General features: G+C 37.9%; 1 protein-coding gene across 1 annotated transcript in view; it reads right to left on the bottom strand.

Annotated features, from left to right (window-relative positions):
• The window catches only part of FAM129A (family with sequence similarity 129 member A), a 125,535-nt gene that overhangs the window by 79,241 nt on the left and 21,406 nt on the right, over window positions 1-24,888 (bottom strand). The window contains exon 2 of the mRNA XM_025043998.1: window positions 4,960-5,055. Coding sequence (XP_024899766.1) covers window positions 4,960-5,055 — 96 coding nt within the window. The remainder of the gene's footprint in view (window positions 1-4,959; window positions 5,056-24,888) is intronic.

Raw genomic sequence — 24,888 nt, 5'->3', positions numbered from 1 at the left:
CCAGAACTCACTTATAGAGATCCAAAACTCTGAGTTAGGCTTACAGTGTACTTCACCTTGGACTGTTAGAGACACTCAATTTTTCCCAATCCCTGCTCTAAATGAGAGCCAGCTCTCTAAATGAGAGCCAAACTCTAGGAAAATGAACAATAGTGGATATTATAATCTACCTTATAAATATTAATGTGCCCACAAAGTTTAATCCTACCTAATTTTTCCCAATCCCTGCTCTAAATGAGAGCCAGTATCTTTAATGTGCCCACAAAGTTTAATCCTTTAAGGGCATTCAATGAATCCACATATACTTACAGGTGCTGCATAAGGGACTAGCCACCAGCTCCCGTGGGCTAGGCAGAAGCTAAAACAGTTTTCTGCAAATGATCACAGCCACTGAAATAAAGTAAGATTCCCATCTGCACTAAATATTTAGAATAGTAATACCTTCACAGGTTAATATAAGAAACGGGATGAGACATTAAGTGTGGAAAAACATACTACCATTTTATGGGTTACAATTCCTGTTTTATTTAAAACCTACTGAGGTCAGCTATTTCAGAGGACAGCTTTCTAGAACTCTAAGACCTTAAGTCTGGTCTGCTCTTTTTTAGGGGAAGAAACAAATAGTATTGTTAGAAAAATATATATGCTCGTACTTTTATGCACGCATCTTTCTTTAGACATAATTCGATGGAAGCTAACTTTAATTTTTCTTTCATTTCATTTGGAAAAAGTACGTGGAAATTTTCAAGATTATTTTGCCATTACCTCACAGCATGCCTCCAATTTCCTTATGACACATCTGATGAGAATAAATCTTATTTATTTTGCCACTTCTCTAAGCTGTCTAATGTCCCCCAAGGAAGCTGCAGATTGGCTGCTTTTTTCTTTATGAAAACAAGAGAGAAGAGTGTGAAAAAGAAAATTAAACCAATCGACACAGTTACTTTTTCAAAAAGCATCATATGAACAATGAATTCAGGAAGAAGAATAATATTTTTGAGCATTAGATAAACTTTTTCGGTTTTAAGGAAAATATGTAACAAATTCTGAAGCTGAAATAATGAGATTCCCTTTGATCTTTCTGAGTCTAATTATAGTTATTAAATTTTTTCTGCACATTTTTAATCAAAGGCTTATTCCAAAATCCTGAAGATATTCTTTGCTTTGAGATAGCAACCATGTAAATGAACACAACAGACACATTAAAAGAAATCAGGCCAGACTTAAAATAAACCAGGCAACAAGTCTAGGAATTTTACTAAGTGATTCTCCTTCCAGCACAATAAATCTAGTGTCTCCTCCAGGTCTCTCTTTTATTTTCCTAACTGTATCCTTTCTTTTTTCCTCATTCCATTTTTCCACTTTTTTTCTCTCCACACACAGAAGTACATTTGTTTGAAATGCTTTTTATTATAATTTCTATTTCTCTCTCAAGAATCTATGCCACTAATGTAAAAAAAATGCATTTCTAGAGAAGCGTGTTTGGGGCCTGGATATGCTTGGGTTGTGTTAGTCTGGGGGATGCCGGTAACAATAAGAAAAAGGGGACTTTGGCTAGGAAAATGAAAGGTGGCATTACTGGGCTTGGGAAGGTCCAGGAAAAACTCTGTAAACTATTCAACATTTCTACAGGCCAGCTGACTTTTTGAAATCACTTACAAGGCAGGTCAAGTACTCTGTGAAAGTTATCTTAGCATGCCCTAACTTATCCTCACAAGAATTTAAAAACTGCCAAAACTATTCTGACTCCTATCCACTTGACTTAGTCAGGCACTGTGTCCTCTGAATACAGTTTTCTTGATAACAACCCAAACATCTCCAAAATTAAGTCTGACTTAGCTCAGTCCAAAACACGGCTAATAACATAATCAGACTTTGCTTTTTTGATAATCTAATGATTGTCAGTCAGTGGATCAGTTATTCGCTACACTTCAAAATTCTTGAGAAATGTACATACGTGAAAATTTATCCAAAAGGTATTATATGCGATTCTCTAAAAATGAGAAAGAGAGAGAAAGAGAGAGAGAGAACACCAAAAACCTCAATGGTACTATTTAGATGGTCTCAAGTTCTTTAAAATCATCTTCTTTTCTATTCTATGGAAGTCACTCTCCTATAAAGTGAGTTCATGTGGTACTTAATAAGTGTGTTGAAACCTCACAAGGTGAGCTCTGCTGGAGTCTAACCTCACAAGTGAGATTCGTTTACACTAGTCATTATATGCACCAAGGGGTTAAATAAGTAGAACTTAAATAACTGAGACTACCTTCCACTATACACCTAAGAAAGCAGCTTCAATTCGTCTGGATGGAAGCACAGACATGCCGACGTCAACCACTTTCCAATTTTGATGAAAAGCCCAAAGATTACAGACTTCTCGAGCTGGATGGGAACATAGTGGTTCTTTCTAACCTCCTCCTATTTTCAGATCAAGAAATTAATTGGCTCCTGGTCACAGAAGTAGTTAGTAATGAGACATTTATGTAAAAAAGAAAAAGTCAATGTCTTCAAGTTTTTCTCTCTACTAAATACTACATTGATGTTTATGGAGGAATCCAAGCACTTTTTTCTATTCATGGAGGAACGTAAGTACTCTTTGGTAATAAAAACCACTTTGTCAAGAAGAATTGTGAAATAGTCTTAAATCTGGGTAAAAAGATATTGTTATGATTAACTTTATGTGTCAACTTTACCGAGCCACAGGGTGTCCAGATATTTGGTTAAATGTTATTCTGGATGTGCCTGTGAGGGTGTTTCTGGCTGAGGTTAGTATTTAGACAGGTAAACTGAGTAATGAAGATCACCCTTCCCAACATGGGTGGGCCTCACCCAATCAGTTGAAAGCCTGACTAGAACAAAAAGGGTGAGTAAGAGGACATTTCCTCCTGTCTGCCTGCCTTGAGCTGGGACAATGGTCTTTTCTGGCCTTCTGACTTAGACTAAAATATTGGTTCTTCTTGGGTCTTTAGCCCACTGACTTTCAGACTGTAACTATGCCATCAGCTCTTCTGGGTGTCCAGCTTGGATCTTGGGACTTATCAACCTCCATAATTGTGTCAACCTCCAATTTCTTATTTTAAAAATCAATCTGTCTGTCTGTCTGTCTGTGTCTCTGTCTCTGTGTCAGTCTGTCTGTCTGTCTGTCTCTCTCACTCTCTCTCTCTTTCTCTCCTATTGGTTCTGTTTCTCTGGAGAACCCTGAAAAATGCAGATATAACCAGTTGAAATACATTATTGAGTCCCGACACAATTATCAACTTAATTAATGTATATTAAACTATTGGATCAATAACCAGTTAAAAGCAATGTAAAAGTCAAATGCTTCAATGTAATGAGTTCTCAATTTATCAGTAGAATCAGCATGACAATGTTTTAGAATACACTCTGAAATACATGGAATCTGTTTTTAAAACATTCCTTTAAGTGATTTATGAAGGGCAGTAAAAGCATCTGGCTCTGGTTCATCCCAACTGGCAGAAGTTGCCAGCAAAAAGGCAGAGACCCAGCAAAACTCTGGGAGCAAGGAAAGCAAGTTGACCTTATCTGAGTACCCCTTAATCTCATTCATGTGTTCCAATTAAGTGGCATCACTGTCTCAATTAAAGCTGCAGTCTTTGCTGGCTAATGTAAGGCTCCCTGGGAAATGCACTAAATAGATTTTCTTATCTACAGATTATGAATCTATTTTGCACCAAATTAAGGTTAAAAGGTAATGCTATGGACCAATCTAGTCATCTGAATAATATTTGAAATTTCTTTAACAAAGTTTCTCTAATCTTTTCTGTGTCCTATTTTATAGAAGCCAAGAGATGAATTATAGACCAATAATTACAAGGGTTTTATATATGTGTATTTTCTTTCATTACGAACTATTTCAAGCATATAGAACAGTAAAGTGAATAACATATAACTCCACTATCCAACTAAACAAAATCTTAACATTATGCTGTGTTTGCCTGAAAAAAATTTAAACAAAACACTATAGCTACATTTGTAGGCCTCTCAACTGTGCCCCATATCACTACTAGGCACACTATATTCAAAGTGATATTTATTTCAGTAAGTCATTTTAGACTCTTATAACATATATATGTGTCCATAAATAATTAATAGCATCGTAGGTATACTTTCAAACTTGTCTCTACCTGTCATTCTGCATCTTGCTTTTTCTCAGCCAGATGATAGATGAGAGAGAGAGATAATAGATTAGATAGATAGATGGTAGATAGATAGATAGATGATAGATAGATAGATAGATAGATAGATAGATAGATAGATAGATAGATAGCATCTATTATAGATATGGGATATTTAATTCTAGTTTATTCATTTTAACTGCTATTTATACTTCTAACATATTTTCCAATCTCCTTGTTGATGGACCTCTCACTTCTTTCCTTTTTCTCTTATAATCAACACTGATGTGAATATATATGATACATATATGCAGGGGTTTCTGTAGTGTGTATGTCTAGAATACTGGGTCAAAAAATGGGCATCTTCAACCTGCAGTCGATATTGCCAAATTTCCCTCCAAAGTAGCTGTGCAATTCACATGCCATCAGCAGAGTGTAAGAATTTCCTCCTCCCACATCCTTAGAAACTCAAAGTATTGTCCTGCTCACATATTTTCGTCTATTTTGATGGGTGAAAAATGGTGCCTTCATTTATGTTTATCAGATTACAAATGAGTCGGGTATCTTTCCACATATTTATTAGTCATCCAGTTTTCTTATTCTGTGAATTCGTATCCTCTCCCCATACGTCTTCTTCTCACTGACACGCTGCCATGGTTTCTCGAGTTTAGACATGAACCCTTCTCAGACGCAAACCCTGCAGTTGCCTTTTCCCAGCCTGTGGCTTGTTCTTCCTTTTGAATATAGTGTTGAACATAAGTTTTAAAGTTCAGTGGAACCAAACATAACTATCGTACTCCCTCTGTTTTGCATTTTTTTGTACCTGGCTTAGGAAATCCTTCCTTACTATTTTCTTCATAAGGCTGTCCTCCTATATTTTCTTCTGAAAGTGCTTTTAGCATTAAGGCTTTTTTACTACCTGGAATTAATTTTCGCATTGAGTATGATTTAGGAATCCATACTTTTCCATACAGATATCTATCATTCTGGCACTACTTATTGACTAGTTCACATTTCTCCCCATATGTATAACTACTTCAAGTTTCCATATTTTGAATGTTTTTTTTTTTTTTTTAGCTTTCCAGTCTGTTCCATTGGTCTATTGTCTATCCCTGCGCCATTAGTACCAGGCTGTCTTAATTATTACAGTGTTGTCATAATTTTGGATATCTAGAAAGCAGTCTTGGTTCGTTTTCCAATTTTCTTACATATTCTTCAGCTAAAGCTCTTCCATATGAATCTAGGGTGAATTACGTCAGGTTCCATGGGAAAATTAATGTTGGTATTTTGATTGGAATAACAATGAATCTGTGATAGTTTTGAGGCTAACTGATAGCTTTCTGATATAATCTTCCCATCGAAGGCTGCTGCTAGCTCATACAGCACTTCTGTGCAAACTAGGAGAAAGTACCCTTCTTCAGGGCAGATGCGGCTACATGAATGGAGAATGCAGCACAGGCTAGATTTTAGCCTCTGCCTGTGCCTCCTTGGTTAGGAGTCTTGTGCTGTGAATTTTAATTAAAACGAACAAATTGCCCTCTGTAGAAGTTAGACCATTTTGCATGGCCACCAGTATCATATGAGATTGTGATTTACCCACAGACTCAATAGAATCACATTCTCAAACGTTGCTAATGAGAGATACCTTTCTTGTGCAGATATAGAGAGTTATTAAGAAACAAGACATGTGATCCCACCTACCTGAGCTACGCTTTCCATAAAAACTATTAAGAGGTAATAGATAATGGGAAGAATTATTCCCAGTGGAGAGCTGGAATGCACATTGTATATTCTCACAAAAGAAGAGTGCTAAATGGCAGGTGAATAAAACTAATACTGTATTTATACTTCCATATTATAATTTAAGTAACCATTTCTTTTACGTACATTGCAGATTTTTGTAGGCCAGCCTGGAAACCAACCAACAGTTATACCATTATCTCTAAAGGAAAACGCATTCCAAAACCCAAACCATTGACATAATTGAAACATTTGGAGTACATGAAGAACTGTCTAGATTTAAAAAGAGAAACTGTTCTAAGTTACAAAAGGGAAACATTTTAAAAGGAGAGTCTCTCTTGGACCAGGTGAACTTCCTGTGATTGGCTGAACGTCCATCAGAGGTGGGTAGCTCCCAAGGATGCAAATTTGACTAATTGTGCAGTCATATTAGTGGCTGTCATCTGTCTGCCTTCCCCCGAGTATGTTACCATTTGAAATTTACACCAAGCACTCTCAGAGGGCCCACTGGTTTCAAAACTAACACCCCAAATGGGAGAATTCTGGGCTTTCAGATAAATCTGGGGAAGCCTGGTTCTATCTCAGCACAGAACAAATTCTCAAGCCTTTTCCTTGGACGGATCCACTCTCTGCTGAATGAAGCTGGACATACAGTGACAAATATTCTATTTCAGAGAGGTGTAAGTCCAAATTCCCATTAAATTGGTTCCACCACTTAATACATAACCTTAGGCAAGTTACTCTCTTTCTAGGACAGTGTTGTTTAATAGAAACTTCTGTCATGATGAAGACATTCCACACCTGTTCTGTGTAGTACAGCTACTGAGCACTTGAAACGTAGCTACTGTGACTGAACAACTAAATTAATATTTTAGTCATCTTTAATTTTAATAGCCACTCGTGGACAATGGCTGCCATGCTGAGTAGCGCAGTTCTAGAAAACATTCGTGTCTTCATCTTAAATGAAGAGTCGCCTAGGCTACCTGATTTTTAATACATAAAATTCCATTCCCTACCTCTAGATCCCCTGAATCAGAAAGTATCCAAGGCTAGAGATTTCATATTTTTAGTATATTCTTCCAGTAGATTCTTATGATATTTAAGATATTTAATAGCATCGTAATGAAGAACAGATACTGATATTTGCAAGCATTAGCAAGATGCCTGCACAGTACACACACTAGAAAGAGAAGCCATGGGCTCTGAAGAAGTCAGTTTTTTTGTGCTGACATATGTGCTCACTTGTAAATAAAGTACTGGAGGGGATCAGAATATGCAACCCCAAAATATTCCACTTCGACATAAGGATTATTGTGAGCTGCAGGTATTAAGAAGCAACAAATGTCTAAAGAGCTCTCTGCCCTCCCTCCTTTGCCTAAAAGCAAGATAGACATTTCTCGATTGTGAATGAACGTGTTCCCCTTCCCTTCTCCCATGCCAGGAGGAAGAAAACAATCATGACCGCTGGGGACAGAACCCTTACTAAAATAACTCTTAACTCCATTATTTGCCCCCATACATTTACCTTTCCACAATTTACTGCCCCTAGAAGCCCAACTCCCTTTTCCTCTGTCTTGGCATTTCTCCACAAATTTATCACCCTTTATTAAGATGGCACGTAAGCCCCCAATTCTAACCTCTTTGAGATACTCATCACTCTCACATGTATGTGTGTTGTATGCATAAATAAATGTTTTTTTTTTTCTCTCTCCTATTATTCTGTCTTTTGTCGATTCAAATTGCAGGCCGTAGCCACTAAATTTAAGAGGTTTTAGGGGTAAGTTTTATTACCCTCCCCTACAGTACCCAGTCCAAAGCTCTCTGATGCATGTATCGTAGGACAATCTAGCTTTGAAACTTCGGGGTGTGTGGAGGGAGGGGTGTTCCAGAGGCTGATGGCACTTTACCAGTTTCCTTTCGTTCTTTTGTAATGGGAAGGAATTGAGCATTATAAGGTATGAAACTAATGATAGGTAGCTTGAAGGCTGAAAATCTAGTGAAGGAACTTGGAAATCTGGGCGGTAAAAGAAAACTCCTAACATATAACTATATGATTGAGGTAATTTGAAAAACAGTAGAGAGAGAGAGAGAGATGGACGGACAGACAGAGACGGAGAGGAGAAGGTTGAAAGAAAAATTATGCACAGCAAAGGCTTTGTTAAAGTCAAAGTTGGTAACCTTATAAAATAGAAAAAAGAATGATCTCAACAGGATTTAAAAATGGCTTTCTGGCAAACAGCATGCATTCTAGTCCATTCCTGAATTTGCCCTTGTTTCAAGAAGCATATTATGTAACCACCACAGGGAATTCTGAAATTTCAGTATAGTTCCAGAAATCCATGAACATACTCATTTTACGGATGTGGAAGCCATCTGCTCATCTGCTTCTTAAGCAGATATAATGAGATTCTTTCAGAGTACTTAAAGCTCTCCAAACAAAAGATACAAACATTACAAGGAAGGTTGTTACTTGCAGAAACAGAAATACCATGAGCTAAAAAAAAAAAGTGTGTCTATAATGGCTCCTGCTGGCTCTTCACATTAAGGAACTCGGTCTGGAATGATATAAGTGGACACCATTGGGTCTGCTTTGTAGTAGAGATATCAAAACTGAGGAATAAAAAGATGATTATTAGGGAAAAGAAAGCAGCAACAAGGTAAATAAATTGTATACCTGTAAAGCTAAAATAAGCTTGAGTTTACATTTTAAATTCCACTTGTTCAATTGTAACATGTATGTTATAATGTTTGACTTATTTCCCTACTACAGCAGATGGGAGAGAACCTAGCTATGAGCAGAAATGTAAAATAATTCATTAATTCTTCTTTAATCCCCTTTGAATAACTGGTTTATGTTAAGAAAACAAAATAAAATATATATAACTTGGCCAATGCTTTAAAATAAGAGTGTTTTTAAGTAAATATTTAATTTCTGAGATGAGATTGAAAGTTGCTTGTTCCATTTAATATAATGAAATATAAATATTTTATATTTAGAATAATAGAACAAAAATAAATATTTTATTGAATGAATGAACTAGGTATGTATGAAAACACCACTCCTTGCCCACAATACTCTCTCTTCCTCCTTTCTCATTCATACTCATACTAATATTCATATTTTCTCTCTCTCCCTCTCCCTCTCTCTCCCTCTCTCTCCCTCCCTCCCCTTTAAACCCATTATTCTACTATTCCCCTCCTTCAGCGCTCCTGATTCCCCCAGCCCCTAGGGCACTTCTAGGCTTAACTTCCTTCACTACCTATCCTAGATCTCGGGAATCCCATGTTTTATCCTTTACTACTGCAGTCAAGAATATCTCTATATTCTTACTCCTAAGTAACTGTCATCAAAATCTGCTCAGTCAGTTTCTAGCCCTGGATCAACTCATCTGCTCATTTTCCCAGCTGCTTCTTGCAGGCTTCCCGGCAGTTGCAGAAGGCATTGCGAAGCATCACATGCATTTGGCTCCACTACAAACAAATGAGCTCCAGTCCCGGCTGAAGCCAACACTATTCAGCAAACCTTTCTCTCATCCTTGGTTACTGCCTCTTCCCTTCTCCACGACAGCTATTGAATCTTCATCAGATTCCTCAAACTCCCTTCTCCACTCTCCTTTGACTCTCAGAAGACTTCTTCTTCTTCTTCTTCTTCTTCTTTTTTTTTAAATAAAATAAGGATAATGAGTCTTGATTCTCTCCTATCCACTTCCAAACTCATCTCATCATCAATTATACTTCCCTCCTTCCTGCCTGTCTCAAAAGGAAGACATTCCAATCTTCTCCTTTCAATTATTACCCCATCAATTATTTCCTTTTTCTTGGATTGTCATTATCTTCCTTTCCACTGGTTTTTACCTCTAAGCCCACAAATATGCTCAAATCCTGAAGCAAACACACAACACTCATCTACCTCTCAAGCAACTACTCTCTTTTTCCCTTTCGACATCAAACCTTTCAGAACAGTTTACCAAATCTATGGTTCCCGGATCCATCACTTCCTATTTACTTCTCAATCAGCCACTCTTACCCTTAGAAACACAACCCCACTGCACGGGCTATGCACCCTGATGATTCCCATATGCGCATCTGCTGTCCCAACCTCTCCTGAACACTGTCCTATATTTTCAATTCTCTTCCACTAAATAATTTTACATTGAAGTCCTTAGAGGCACTTTAAACTTCACCCCCATCTCAGGTAACAGATTCACTATCCCCTGGGCCTCTGCGGGAGAAATCTCAGAGTCATCCTTTACTTTCTTCTTCCTTTTAGTTCCACAGACACCAAATCCTGCTTATTTGACCTCAGGAATCTTTCAAATGCACTTCTGCTACCAGTGATTGTTCAGACCCTCATCTCTTGCAAGAGCAATGACTAGAATGAACTCCTAACTTGTCTCCCACCTCTGACCACTCCCTTTTCAAATCTCTCCTTCACACCACAGCAAAGGTAGTGTTGGGAAATAAACAACTGGCCAGGTCCTTCTCCTGATTAAACAAAAAAACCATCTTGGGCTCTTCAGATCCTTCTCAAGTTGTCCGCAGCCCATCTCTCTAGCCCGTCCTCTATCCAAAGAGCATGGATTACACTGGCTACACTACATTCCCCACAGGTGCTGAGCACAGCACATCCCTGATCCTTTGCTTCTACCATTCACTCTTCCCGGGACCCATAGACCCAATCGCCTATACATCTTCAAAGTCAAGTTGAAAATCTACCTTGAAGCTTCTCCTGACTTCCTTTCACCCATCACCTCAGTCAGAATTAATTGCTCTCTTTTGTATATGTGCAGTCCTTTGCTGAAGCCCCAGCTGGCCCCTACCACAGTGTGGTGTCGTGATTTGTTTACATGCCCTCTCTGGCAGTGCAGCAGCTCACTGGAAGCACATTTCTCATCACTGACTCCTGAGAGCCTAGAGAAGTCAGTACCCGGCCTTGATAAATATCTGTTGAGTTGGTATTGTAAATATTAGCTCTATATCACATGCCTTTTCCCTGCACATCTTAACCTCCACCATCAAAGGACGAAGGGGAAAGCAAATGGAAAATTAATTTGCCACACAAATGGAACATTTATGCCAACACTTAAACTTGTAAGTACCTCTATTATTCTTTAGAAAACTCCATTCCAAATCTGTTCTGTTTCTTATATACTGTGAGTTTATTTTCCTTTCATCACGAACCAGAAATGCTTCAAATAAATAGTAATTTGTCAGAAGGATTTGTCCTAAAACAATATGTTTAACAAGGTAGTGATTTAGTATGAGACCAATTGAAAAAAAAAAAAAAAAAAAAACCAGTAATCATAAATGTTTAGATAGACAGGACAAATTGAACTGTCCTGATCTGTTGATTAATCAAGGTGACCAGCTCTCAGAAGGAGCATTTTGTTCCTTTCTCCAAATCTGATCTGAAGTTTACTGTTCCACTGGGAGAAAATCATCACAACTACACGTTTACAAAGAAAGTTATGAGGTAGAAATTGAGATTAGACCATGCTTACGTGGCACAAAAATATGTGGTCCAATTGAGCAAGAGGAAAAGAATAGAGTTTAAACAGTCTGAATATAAGAAATTTGCTACTTATTAGGAAAACAAGACAGATCCAAATTTGTGCTGAAAATAATTTTAAGAGAGACTCTTAAGGAAATGAGCTACTTTGTCATCTGTTTTGCTGTTTTTCCACGCAGAGTTTCTGTGGTGCTTTGGACTTTTCTATGTTTGGATAATGACAACAGGTGAGGCATCAAAAGCAGCTGCATACTAACTCCCTGGAGGAGGGGGAAATTCTATAAACATCCTAGGTAAGGAGGGTAAAACACATCTGAAGACACAATGCCTTCTATGAGTCACAGGCTCTTCAATAATCTCCAAATAAGCAAATAAATAAAACAAGCATAAAACATAACCAAAAAACAGCATACTCAAAAATGTCACTAGATTGAAGGAAATTCCCTTAGAAGGGAAAGGGATAAAAGTCTTGTCTCATTCAGTTTTCCTAGGCTAGAAAGAAAAAATATACACACACACACGCACACATATATATACGTATATCTTAGTTGTTATGGTTTTAAATAAATAAGACCTGCCAACCAAAGGCAGGGAAATGAATGACAGGAAATGAGGCAAACTTTAAAGAGGAAGTGGTTTTGAGTCAGCAACAGAAGGGGATTAAGGAGTACCAAACCCACAAGATATGTGAAAATGAAAAATCAAGGGCCTCATCTTAAGAAACTTAGAGCCCACTATTAAATTGTCACGAAGATGCATAAACGACCACATAATCTTATATAGCTATTTGAAGAGACTATAAGAAGATAACCAAGAAGCATTTATCTTGATCTGTTGAGATCCTGCTTTTTAATTTTTATTAAAAAAAAAGGAATCAAGGGAGACCAAGAAGATAGAAGGTGCATTATATATAAAACCTCCTAAATTTGCCATCAAAATGTACATAAACCACTAAATCATTAAAAATCTAAAGGAAACATTTTAAATGCAAAATAAGAATACCTCTTTTTTTTTATTATATACACATCTGGGATTATTTAAAATTCAGCAGTTTGATTAAGGTACCTTAATTGTTATAAAATATGGTAGTTTATCTGCCACTTTAAAATTATAATATAAAAGCCAAAGCAAATAAAAATTTTCTTTTATGATGAAGGAATGTATTTTCTAATCTAATTGTGTATAACGAAGTATTAGAAAGTGGTAAGATCAGGTAAATAAAGTATGCTATATTGTAAATTGAATGCAACCATTAAAAATATATTTGTGAAAAGTATATAACATGTAAAAATGCATGTCATAATTGTGAGCAACAACAACCAAAAAGCGAACATAGATTTTTACAGAGAGAGAGATCACAAAGAAGTAAAAGAACGAAATCAGCTGGACAGAGAAAAAAAACGGGTAGGAACTAAACTAAAATAATAACACTGAGTAATGGGCTCATGAATGAATTTGTTTCCTTCTGTTTTTATAAGGGCTATGCTTTATATTTTATTTCAAAATGGGTAAGAAAGAAAAAAAAAATAAAATAAAATGGATAAGAAAGAAACTTTAGCCAGAGAAATAGTCCAGACAAAGTTATAACCTGCTTAGCTAAGGTCTAAAAAATCTGCTTAACAAACATGCAATTGCCTAAATAAAATCATTACATATTATTAAATTAGTATTTAAAAATCAAGGTAAATGGGTGTCCTGTTAACTGCCAAAGCATGGCAAAATCAACCCAATCATTTGACGAGTAGAAATAATCAATAATAATCTCTCAAACAGCATCAATTCCCCCATCATTTTCAGGAATATTTATACACTTGAAATAAGCAGTAGATTTAGCTAAACTATGATTTTGTGCTCTAGTTATTTCGAGCACGTAGTCTCAATTTTAAACAACCAGTAATTATATAATAATAGCAATTTTGGCTTAACTGTTTCTTTTCTCATTTTTGCTTCCATATTACAATTTTCACACATGATTCTTTCACAATATATTATATGAACATAATTATAGTAAGTGAATTGAGAGTAGAAGAAATAATTCTCCCCATCGTGCATCCTCACAGACTCAGACTACCTTCTTTCCTTCCACTTTTACATGAGGCACACTCATCCTCCCACGCCCTCAACCCGACCCACTCAACCTCCACACACAGAAAAGATTAAAAAGTCACGGGAGAAAGAACTCAAATGTACTGGGAGGTATAAGAAGCATGTAAAATGCAATGATCTTAAATCATTTTTCTTAATAGTTTCATTGCATTTGGCTTCTGATTAAAATAACTTCTGTTCCCATCTATGACCTTGGTGTCATAGTTTGTTCATAGAAACTCCCTTCCTTGCAATCCCAGCCAGTCCTTTTCTAAATCTCAAAATATTTTTTGTAAGTATATTGAAGTATAATTTATAAAACCTAAATTCAACAATTTTAAGAGTACAATTCAATGAGTTTGACAAATGTTTATAATCATACAACCACCACATGCTCATGATGTATTTTTATCACACCCCCAAACCCAATGGAAAAAAACCAATTCAAGTCCCTAAAATCATAATATTTAAAATGCTTCCAAATAGTGTTGTCCTTTGACAAAGTGAAGTGTAGTAAGTCTGGTTTCTAAAAGTTTGAGAGGAAGGGCTATGCCACTTATTTTTGTGTATATAAATAGCAATTTCCTGGAAGATTCTAAGTTTTATAAGAAGCAATATAAATTTTAAGGCACTTGTTAGTTTTTAAGAAATAAAACTCACTTATAAAAGAATTTCCCTCCGAAAATATGTCTTTTTTTCCTCCACCAAATAGATGTACACTTAAAAAAAATATTTTTTTCCTTAATATAGCAATAAAACAAGTGCTGGCTCATTGTATCAGCTCAGTAGAATATGTTAAAGAGTGTACCTGATAGATCACTATGAAAAGCTAATAGGAAGAAGATTTGGCAAACTTTTGCTGAACACAGTGGCTGGTGCTCTTTAAACATGATCACGTTGCTTCGTCTAACCAGCCACAAGACTGCACTGAGCAGATTAGAGCAGAGTACCCCTCCAGAGGTAGGAAGAGGAGTAAGATCAAAAACAGAAATCAAAAACTCGTTCATCCCAAGAGAACGCCCAAAGGATCAGAACATCTAGCTCCAAGCTGAACTTGTCCTCTTCTTGCTCCAGTGACCTTGGCTATCAAAAAACAAAGTCACCATTGTCTCCCTTACATCTCCTCTCTTGCAGACTTTTCAGGACCATCTAGTTTGCTGGTTTTTTCTTTATCTTCTTTCACGACTACCTACTCAATGTTTCTTTCACCAATAAATGACGAGAAAAAAATCTATCCATCTTTTAAATGATCGGAAATGAAATAAAAGTCTTCAGAGATTAAAATCTAGGTAGACGACTGAAAGTTTGAAATCTGCTCAATTCAGAGTGAAGGCTGCCAAAACAGGTGTATCTATCAACCTGCAGCCTGGGAGAGCAAGAGACTGACAGTTTGATTTCTTTTGGCAGGTTTCCCATATCTCAATTTATGAGGCAGACTCTGCGGTACGGGGTGCCTGAAATGCGCATGCTCACTGCGATAAGACTGAAACTGACTCAAGGAGAGTTTAAGTTATACAATTTCAACCTAAGCTTTCTGCGTGTACACAAAAAGATATGCTTTACTAGATGAGGACCATCAACAAGTAAATCAAACAAGAAATGAACAAACTCATCCACTAAATAAACCAATCAAAAATAAATAAACTTAAGTGATTCGTGCTATAGGTGGAATGGAGCAAGAGCATATATGTCTATGAAGCCTTTACACATAAACACACAAGCACCAACTTGGGAAACAGAGTTAAGGAGTTTGGATGCTCAGTGTTTCAGCCTCCCTCCTGGTAGACCCCTCTGGTAAAATTGCTGTAGTCACCACGTGTACATTGTGGTTTTAGGACATATGCTGATATACATAAAAAAAAAACACAAAAGGATGTGGCTTGACCAATTTAGTGTTTGGTGACAAAGGCAACACTTCAGCAAGAGGTAGGCTGGTCCCTGGGCATGTTTTAAAGTGAATACATTTCATTGCTCCTAAAATACACAGTTTCTTTCACATTTTAACATCTCTAAATTGGGAGTGTGTCTTATAATCGATCCAGTCTTATAATTATCTTCCACAAAGTTGCTGTCATGGGGTGGTTGCATGTGTACAAAACGGTCATAGCTGTTCATCTGCTGTCACATTCACTGGGCTCTGTTTACAGTTAGTGCTGAATTCAATTTCCATTTTAATATATCTTTAAAAGATTATACTGATTCAATATCAAGACGAAAATTTATTGTGTAAATAAAAAGGCATGGAAATGGAGTTGCAGGATACATTGGATATTAGTGGAATAAATATTTACCTTTGGGAAAATGACCACGATTCCTTATTTAATTGCAAAGTGACATTTGATTGTTTTATGAGGTCTAAACAAGAGAGAGAAAATTTTGAGCTGGATTTTGTTACAGTGGTACATGAAAAGTACGATCTACTTCGTGCCAAGCAATACAACTGAAAGCAGGCAAAAGTACCAAATATCACAGAAGAGATCCAAGAAGTGACAAAGCCACTAAAGGCCAATTCTTGTGTAGTACAGAATAGTCACTGAACACAATGGGAAGTACTTCTTCTCTCAATGATACATAAAATAGTAGTGCACTTATAACTGAGATCATATACAAGTCAGTGAAATACTACAGTCAAGTTTGTCTTCAGTACCCTTTCCATGGTCCTCCTCTCAGGGATACTGATATTTGAGACAAAACATCTAGTTATGAAATGAGTTACGGACAAGGCTAGTTCAACCATAAACTATTTTGCATTATACCCCTTGGAACAATCTGGACTATATGGAAAAATCATAGGTTCAAATATATTTGACTCCTTTATTGGTGGCTACAGAGTGCCAATTCATCCAAAAATCACAAACTCTTCTTTTTGTATATTTGGCTTCTTTGACTTGAATTTTATGACTTAAAAAAAAAAAAGCTTGAAAGCTACTAATGTTTAGCATAGCATTTAAAAAACAAAACAAAACAAAATAATGCTTGGGGATAATCAAGAAAAACGTATCTGCCTCTCTTTTCCTTCTTAGTGTCAGTCTTTTTATATCTGTTTTCTTTAGCATACAGAAAAATTATCCTTTTTCCCTACTAAGGACCGCCTATGACCTTTCCAACAAAAAGTAGAAACATAACAGATGACGGTTATAATGGCAAACTCTCAATAACCCAGAGAGCATGATGAAAAAGTCCCTCCTTCAAAATCTGGCTGGAGACAGAGAAATGAAAGAATAACTATACTGAATTAAGTACAACCCCTCAATTCTAACACCGGAAACTCTTTCAATACCCCCATAACATTCCCACAGTACCTTTGCTCTTCTTTTTACTATTCCCTGCATTCCTGTCATGCTCGACTATTGTCCCGCCAGCATGACCTGCTATGCTTTCTGCTTGGAATGCCCTCTTTCAAGTCCAGTCCAACCCTCCAGAATCCTACCCAGTCTTCAAAGTCCATTCATTCAATATATATTAAGCACCATCTCTGTGTAGAATACTAAGGCTAAAAAAAGTGGAAGTTTCTTTCCCCGAGGAGCCATCAGTCTGATCTATCTGAAATGCTACATCTTCTCCAAAGCCCTTTTAGATCCACTCAACTGTGATCTCTCCCTCCTTTGAATTCATTTCTCTTTTATTATTTCAGTTTAAGAATGTCTTAGTGATCTCCTCCTACATAGCAGGGGTAACACTGGGCACTTTCACATACATTTAAGCTACACAACAGCTTCACTAAGTAGACCCTCCACGGACCCACTGGGCACATGAGAAGACAGATGCTCATAAATTCATATTCTTAGTAAGTGTCCTGTTAGGGACCTAGAACCTGGGTTTATTGACTTTTGTATCTGGGATAATTTCCATCAACATTTCAGCAGCTCTCACTTGATCTTATTATCTGTGTGCTCATTTACCTTCTCTATTTCAATAAAACTTTAAAACAAGAATCCAGCTCATTCTAATGTATAGTTTGGACACTAATTATATGAAACGTCTGGCTTACAATGGCTGCTCAAAATGTGTTTACAAAGAAAGTTGCATCCAAGTATTCTGGTGAACGCCAGTGCTGGTTTATAATGATGCAGAGATGAGAGTCTGAGAACCAAGTGACCTCCCTGCCATTGTGAGAAGTCAGGACATATTGAACCTTACTGGAAGTGGGGATGAGAGCCGCGAAGGATCTCAGAACCCATATGGGGAAATCACTGGTTCAGGAAAGGGGAAATGACCTTATTGACTGGAAGGTCTAAAGTAAACAACATGCTTGAAATGTATTAAAATAAAAAAATGCAAAAAGATAATAAAAGTTTGTGAGAATTCAGATTGGCTTGTTCAAGCTCTGTTCACAGAAGCTGAGAGAAAAGTAGATACCTAGGGCCGAAGACAGTCTAGCTGGGTAAATTCCAAGGTCTGAATCCAGGAACACCAACAGAGTCAAGAGTTAAGTATTTTTAAAGCTTTGACCAGAATCTGGGATCCAGAAAGAAAAACGATCCTCCTCCACTAGGAACTTACGCAGCTGAGAGAGCTCTGTGTGAATCTAGTGGTAGAGGAAGAAGCTACACAGTGAGAAAAAGCTACAGGCTCATGATTGAAATCACATGCAGACTAACGAGGCAGTGACAGAATTTCAGAGTTGGAAGGAACCATAGCTATTATCTAATCAAACCTGTTTTTGTGATAGAAACAAAAACAGGGGAAAGTTGAGTCTATTGAAAGGTTTACACTTACGTTAAACTAATTAAGCACACAAACTTGCTCACTGATAAATGACCTCCGGAGTCTATTGAAAGGTTTACACTTACGTTAAACTAACGTTAAGTACACAAACTTGCTCACTTACGTTAAGTACACAAACTTGCTCACTTATAAATGACCTCCACCGAATATAGCTGTGTTCCCAGAGTCCATCACCAGGCAGTGAAAGCCATAAATATGCAAAAGGAATGCATATACATGCCCTGCCCAGCGACGATGGATCCTGGCATCAGAGACAGAGAGAATTGCTGCTGGAGAGGTCTCGCATTCCTAGAGGCAGACACTCAGTTTTTGATCCCTCAGCAAGTGAAAGTAGAACACGTGCCAGGAAAAGAGGGATGGAGGGCCCTTCGAAGGAGCTCCTTGTGTGGGGGGCATCATCCTTATCATAGTCCCAGACTGCTGCCTCCCGGTATGGACTAGTTTCCCGCAGCTGCTGTAATAAATTACCACAAGCTTAACATAAGAGAAATGCATCCTCTCACAAGTCCAGAGGCCAGAAGTCTAAAATCAGTAGCATTGGGATGAAATAGAGGTGAAAGCCGGCCCGGCCCACATTGGCAGGGCCACTCTCCCTCCAGAGGCTCCAGGGTAGAATCAGTCCCTTGACTCTTCCAGCTTCTGGCAGCCGCTGGCATCCCTTGGCTTGTAGCTGCATCACTCCCATCTCTGCCTCAGTGTCCACATTGCCGTCGTGTGTGTGTGTGTGTGTGTGAAATCCTCCTCTGCCTCCCTTATAAGAATGCGTGTGATTGCACTTAATCACCTTGTCTCAAGATCTCTAACTTAATCACATCTGCAAAGACCTTTTTTCTAAATAAGGTCACATTTATAGGTTTGAGGGATTAGGACCTGATACCTTTGGGGGATATTCTTTGGCCTACTATACTACGTTAATAGAAGTCACTCCCACTGTCAATATAAAAATATCTTCATATAAAGAAACATAGTGTCTCGTATGAAGCCACACTGCCAGACTGTCCTCCGTGTCCCTTTGTTCCCTGCACAGGCAAACTTTTTATAAGGATTAATTATAAGTTCATCTAAGGAAGCAATACTATTAGGCAGTACAAATATTCAAAAAAAAAAAAATCTAATAAAATTATCTAGGTATTCATTCCTGGCTTCTTTCAGCAGCTGATTTTAAAATCCTTCCTAAGATGGTTCTAGAGCTTACACAACCTTCTACTGAGCTCCTATAACCCTTCAGGAAGTGGCCCTCATTAGTTCTTTCCTTCTGCTTCTCCACACCACCGCCAAGAAAAGGCCAAGTTCTATTATCCCCTCATAAATGGCTGGAGTTTGCATGATGTTTGCATACTGTTTGGTTTATTAATGAACTCAGTGAATGTTTCTTAACTACCTATCATGAGCCAGACACTGTGCTAATCTATGGAGAAGTAAAGATAGAAGGTGGGCCAATGCCCTCAACGAGTATAGCAGAAATGGCAGATTGCAGACTCTGTGAATGAAATGTAAATACAGGCTATCATGAAAGTAAATACGGGCATCAGGGGAAGCTACTGGCAGGGGCAACATGTTGCAGAGAGAACTCAGGTTCTTGAAACAGAAAGAACTGGGTTCAATTCCCAGTTTACCACTTACTGCCTTACTGTGTGACTTCAGGCAAATTAGTTAAGCTCTCTGAGCCTCAGTTTTCTTACCTGTAAAACAGGGACAAAGACAACCCACTTTAAACAGAAATGGTGAAAACTAAATAGTATAAATATATGTAAAGCACTTGGCACATGGCAGGCGCAAGGGGCATCTAAGTGGCCTGAGGGAGTTAGGAAAGCTTGATGGAGAAGTTAGGCCTGAACCGAAACTTGGCAGGCATGTAGAGTTGCCTAGACAAGTCTAGGCAAAAGCCAAAGGCACAAGGTATTTGGAAAGAAGGTCACGAGACGAGGCCAGAGAGGTGAGCAGGAGTCAGTCATGAAGCAGCCATGGAAGACCTTCTAATGGGGAAGTGACATGCTGAGATTTGTACAGACATGCCAAGAATAGTTTAGGGAACACTCCTCCAAAACAATGAGAGTGAGATGAGTTACAATTTGGTGTGATAATCCTGGCAAAAGTTCATAAGGGCTTGAAGTTGGACAGTGACATGCAAGTAAATAAAAGAGGAGAATATTAGAGACATTTTGGAGTTAGAATTTACTATTTAATGGGGCATTGCCAGTGACAGGAAATGGACAGTAAGATCGAGATGGCTCCAAGGGCCACCCCCACCCCGCTCCATTTTCTTTCTTTTTTAATAAAATTAAATGAAATCTTTCTTTTTAAATCAATGCAAAAGTATGTTGAACATATTTTCAGCTTTTAAGTGGGTGTTTTGACAGCATGAAGCCACTATGATTATATTTTTAAATCCTTTTAAGTTTTTTCTTCAGAAAATTTAATGATTTGGATGGAGTTAATTTAAAGCATTCTTCTTACTAATAGGAATTATAGAGTGCTGAGAGACCCTAGATGCCAAATATGAATAAAATATAAAGGTAGAATTTTAAGGCTCGCCACAGTAATCATGACCAATATCCCACAGCCGGTGGATAAACTGTATCTTTAAAAACTAGTTGCAGCAGCTGAATTAAGTTAAATGGAGTGGGTCACTTTATCAAATATCCATTTGCCAATTTATTCTTGAAGTAAATTGATTACCATTTTCATAGGACAAGGATTATGGATTATTTTGACTTCCTTTTCCAATAATTTTACTTTTCTTGCCCAGGTTAACATTCCTTCAATTGTCAATAAATGTGTATTGAATTGCTGTTCTATGCAACTGTACAAGACGCCACAAAATTATAAAAAAGTTATAAAGAATTTGGTGCTGGACAGAGGTGAGATACAGCATGTTCGGTATAAGGCAGGATACACTGGGTACCACATAAGTGCCACAAAGTTCTCACAGTTCAGAAGGCAGTTAACCTCCAGGGGAAAACACTGAAGACAGAGATGAAGGCAGAAAAAGTCTCGGGCAGAGAAAATGACATAAACAACAAGGTTGAATGTAGCAAGTCCAAGGCTTCTCTCTCATTCTACAGTTCCCCAATAGAGCATGCTCTTTCTCACTTGTTATATGTATTACATACTATATTCTTACAATAACATAAGCTAGAGAAAAGAAAATGTTATTAAGAAAATCATAAGGAAGAGAAAATACATCTCTAGTCCTGTACTATATTTACTGAAACCATGAGCTTACTTTGTTTACAAGATGAAAAACAATCCACACATAAGTGGACCCGAGCAGTTCAAATCCTTTTGTTCAAGGGTCAACTTAGCAGACAAGCGAAGGTGGAGATGGGAAGATAGGGTGATAAGGGGTAAGAGTGAAAGAAAGTAATAAATATAAAAGGTCGGTGGTGAAGGAAAGGAGAGAGACAGGATGGCAGCTCAAGGAACAACAACTCAAAAGGTCAAAGGAAGGGATTTCTTGGTAGTGAGGATGAGAATGGTGACAATGGCATCTGTGGGACAGTAGGACTTTGGCCTGTTTCCAAGATGAGGAGAAGCAACCAGTGAGGAAGTGGAGACTCCAGACAGAGAGTGAACGGAAGGGGTGAGGTCAGGTCCTGGGCTGATTTGGGACTATGAGGAGACACCCCTCGCCTCGAAGGACAGAGTGGCCATTTCGATATCATTATGGCAGGAGAGGTCAGTGACCAAAGTCCCTGGTTGCTAGAATAGCTCTGCCCGCTGCTAGAGTCAACAGATTTGTGACTGGACCTCAGAGGCTAAACAAGAACCTCCACATTCACTGCAAGACCTTGGGTTACGAAGAAATCAGCGATTGTGAATGGTGGCAAGAAACCATTATAGTGAATAAATTTCCCTAAATTACTTTTGCAGGCCCGGCAGTGACTTGAAACTTTTAAAATTCTTCAAATCATGTAATACCACAGACTTCCCCCATACCACTCAGCAGCAAGCGCCTTAAAAATATATGAAAGAAAACAATTTATGATTTATTGCTTTTAAATGCTTTTCTGATGAAAGCACTGTTATAGGTATATAGGATCCTAATTATAAATTAATATACCCTATTTTAGTAGAGGGTTGGGGAAAGGACTATTATTGTCTTAAAACCTTGTGACTATAATGTGATTCATATTAACTTACTATTAAAGCAGGCATTTGGCAAGAAAGTTAAGCAAAACACTTGTATTATAAATTTTTTAAAGACTTGTCCTCATTAGTTCCATGAGTAAAAATGCTTAGGCACATTCTGCATTCTTAGTTAATAGATGAAATAAATAATCTTTGTAAAAATGTGAGAAGGCCTTTTCTATTTCTGAGCAGAAAAGATACATAGCAAAATCATCAACATTTTGTCACTCACTCTGCTCGAGATGGGCTGGATGGGTGGACAGTACATCTCCTGGCTGGCTGAAGGGGCAACGTGCTACAAATGTTGATACAACAGAAAGGGCATCTGGACTCACTTTAGTCTGCTCTGTCTTATGTCCCAATTATTTTCTGCTTCATTTTATGGGAAAATGTGGTAGACATTTATTGACTCTGGTCATCACTTAGAACAATACCCAAACCACTTAGAGATTTGGCAAACAGAAGAAAAAGGAAAGGAGTTTAAAAAAAGAGACGAAATAGAGGCAAACAAACTAAAACCAATCGAAGCTCTTTGGCAGCCCTGTCCCTCTCTACCCCAACAAGTCTTGTTCTATATTAGGGTAGTTAAACACGTAAATAAAAATGTCAACACTTTTATCTGAAGAATCTGGGGGACACTCCTTGGACCCCCTGAATTTAGGTTGTGGGAAGGGGACAGAACACATATACCTAATTAAGGTCTGGTCTCCCCAGTTCTCTCTCAGAAACAAGTTGTATGAAGGTGTTAGTCCCACCATGAACTGTCTCCAGGACCTGGAAAGAGGTACAACAGTGCCGGGCGAGTCTGCAATGAACTGTTTGCGGTTACAACTGGGTCGTTGGGGTCCGTTGCTCCAACAGGGAAGTGCAGAGAGCATATGAGTCTCCCACAAAAAGGATGTCCACAGTCCTCGGGAGAAGAGGGATGTTTTCAACCATAGGGGAAGGATACAGAGACAGCTCAGATAGGTGATATTAAAATAAAGGACTGATTTTGACTGAACTTCCCACAGTTCGCAGCCCAATGACAGAAACTTTATTAAGCTAACACATAGTACATAATTAGGTCTGCATTAAAAAAAATTTTTTTTAATGAGACAGATTAAAGTTTCCTGTGGTCCCTATGTTATCATTGACTCAAATACACAAAAATTATTGACCCATACAACAATTTCTTAGGGAGCCAATAGTTTATAATGAAAGCTGTGTAGACCAAGAAATACGATAATAAACTATCAGAAAGAGAACACAGTAATTACTCTATCTTTCCACTTCCTGTGTGCATGAAAGTTAAGCTTTTTTTAGTCTATTTAGTTGTTTTCCGTTTAAAAGAGGAGATGTATTTTGCAGGTTACAAAATGCAAAACACTTAGCTTTGGAGCGAATCTATAGCACAGCAGGAAGAACACAAATGAAAGAGAAGCTTGAATTTCATCCCCCATTTGAAGAAATCTTTACAAATATATTTAATGAGCAAACTTTAATCTTAGACATATGTGCAGTAAAAATATACTAAGAGCCGCCATTTTTATCTTATTTAATTTTTAATAGGGACGATATTTAATTCCTTTGTTCAGAAATCCTATCTGGCTTATAGAAGAAGCTTTTTAATGATGATGATTTGCTTGTACTTAAGCGTTTGCTTCAACAGTATGTTTTCTGACCCCAGCTTCTCCTTAAGAAAGATTCTTTCCTATTCCCCCCATATTCTGATGACAGGAGTAGATACAAACCACGAGAAGAGAGGAAAACAAGTGCTGCTCAGAGAAGTCAGGCAGCCAGATGCTCAGGGAAACCCTAGAGGAGAATGCTTTCTGAGCTTAAAAATACATTTCTGTCCATCTACGAGGCAACGCAGAAAACCTTTCAATCAATAAAATCATTTCCCACCAGCGGGGCTGTGCTGTGTCTCAAGGCTGGGCCTCTGACAGTGACATTACAGCCCTCAGGTTGACAAACCCCTTTTCTGAGAGAAGACCACAGAGTTTCTAGAGCTGTTGGTTCCTGGTCACTTTCAGAATCCAGGATAAAGTTCTAGGGCAACAGTCAGGGACGGCATCCTGGGACAGGCTCTGCATACGAAATTAGGCTTTGACTTTCTTTCTAAAATAACCAAATTTCATTAGTGTTTTTCCTCAAAAGATGCAGCGATACCCTCCTTTTCCTTTCTTTACAAGTCTCTGTATCCTCACTCAAGATTTGTCAGAGCTGCCATTTTTAAATCATGTCTCTCCTGGACTCTGTCATTGTCGTGCTCGACTAACTGCCCATGTTCAGCACCGAGGTAATGAATGAGCAGTGAGGGCATCTCTCCCATTCCAACTCTCACTCTGCACACTGACAGTAAAACCAGCCCCTGTGACTTGTCACGTCAAATATGAGAAGGGTACTTCCAGGTGACTTGAAAAACAATGATGTTTCAGAAAAATCCTCAACCCAGAACAGAGAAAAGAAACGTGCAAAGATAAGAACATCGGCGAGAATGTGAGCGAAGTGTTTTGTTTATTTTGGATCCTTTTTCTTGTAATCTGAGATGTCTAGGAATATGCTTCAGCTTTT

The sequence above is a fragment of the Pteropus alecto genome, unplaced genomic scaffold (assembly GCF_000325575.1).
Source record: "Pteropus alecto unplaced genomic scaffold, ASM32557v1 scaffold101, whole genome shotgun sequence".
Classification (NCBI taxonomy): domain Eukaryota; kingdom Metazoa; phylum Chordata; class Mammalia; order Chiroptera; family Pteropodidae; genus Pteropus; species Pteropus alecto.
The sequence above is the reverse complement of the archived record's forward strand: the minus strand, read 5'-3'. Positions and strand labels throughout refer to the sequence as shown.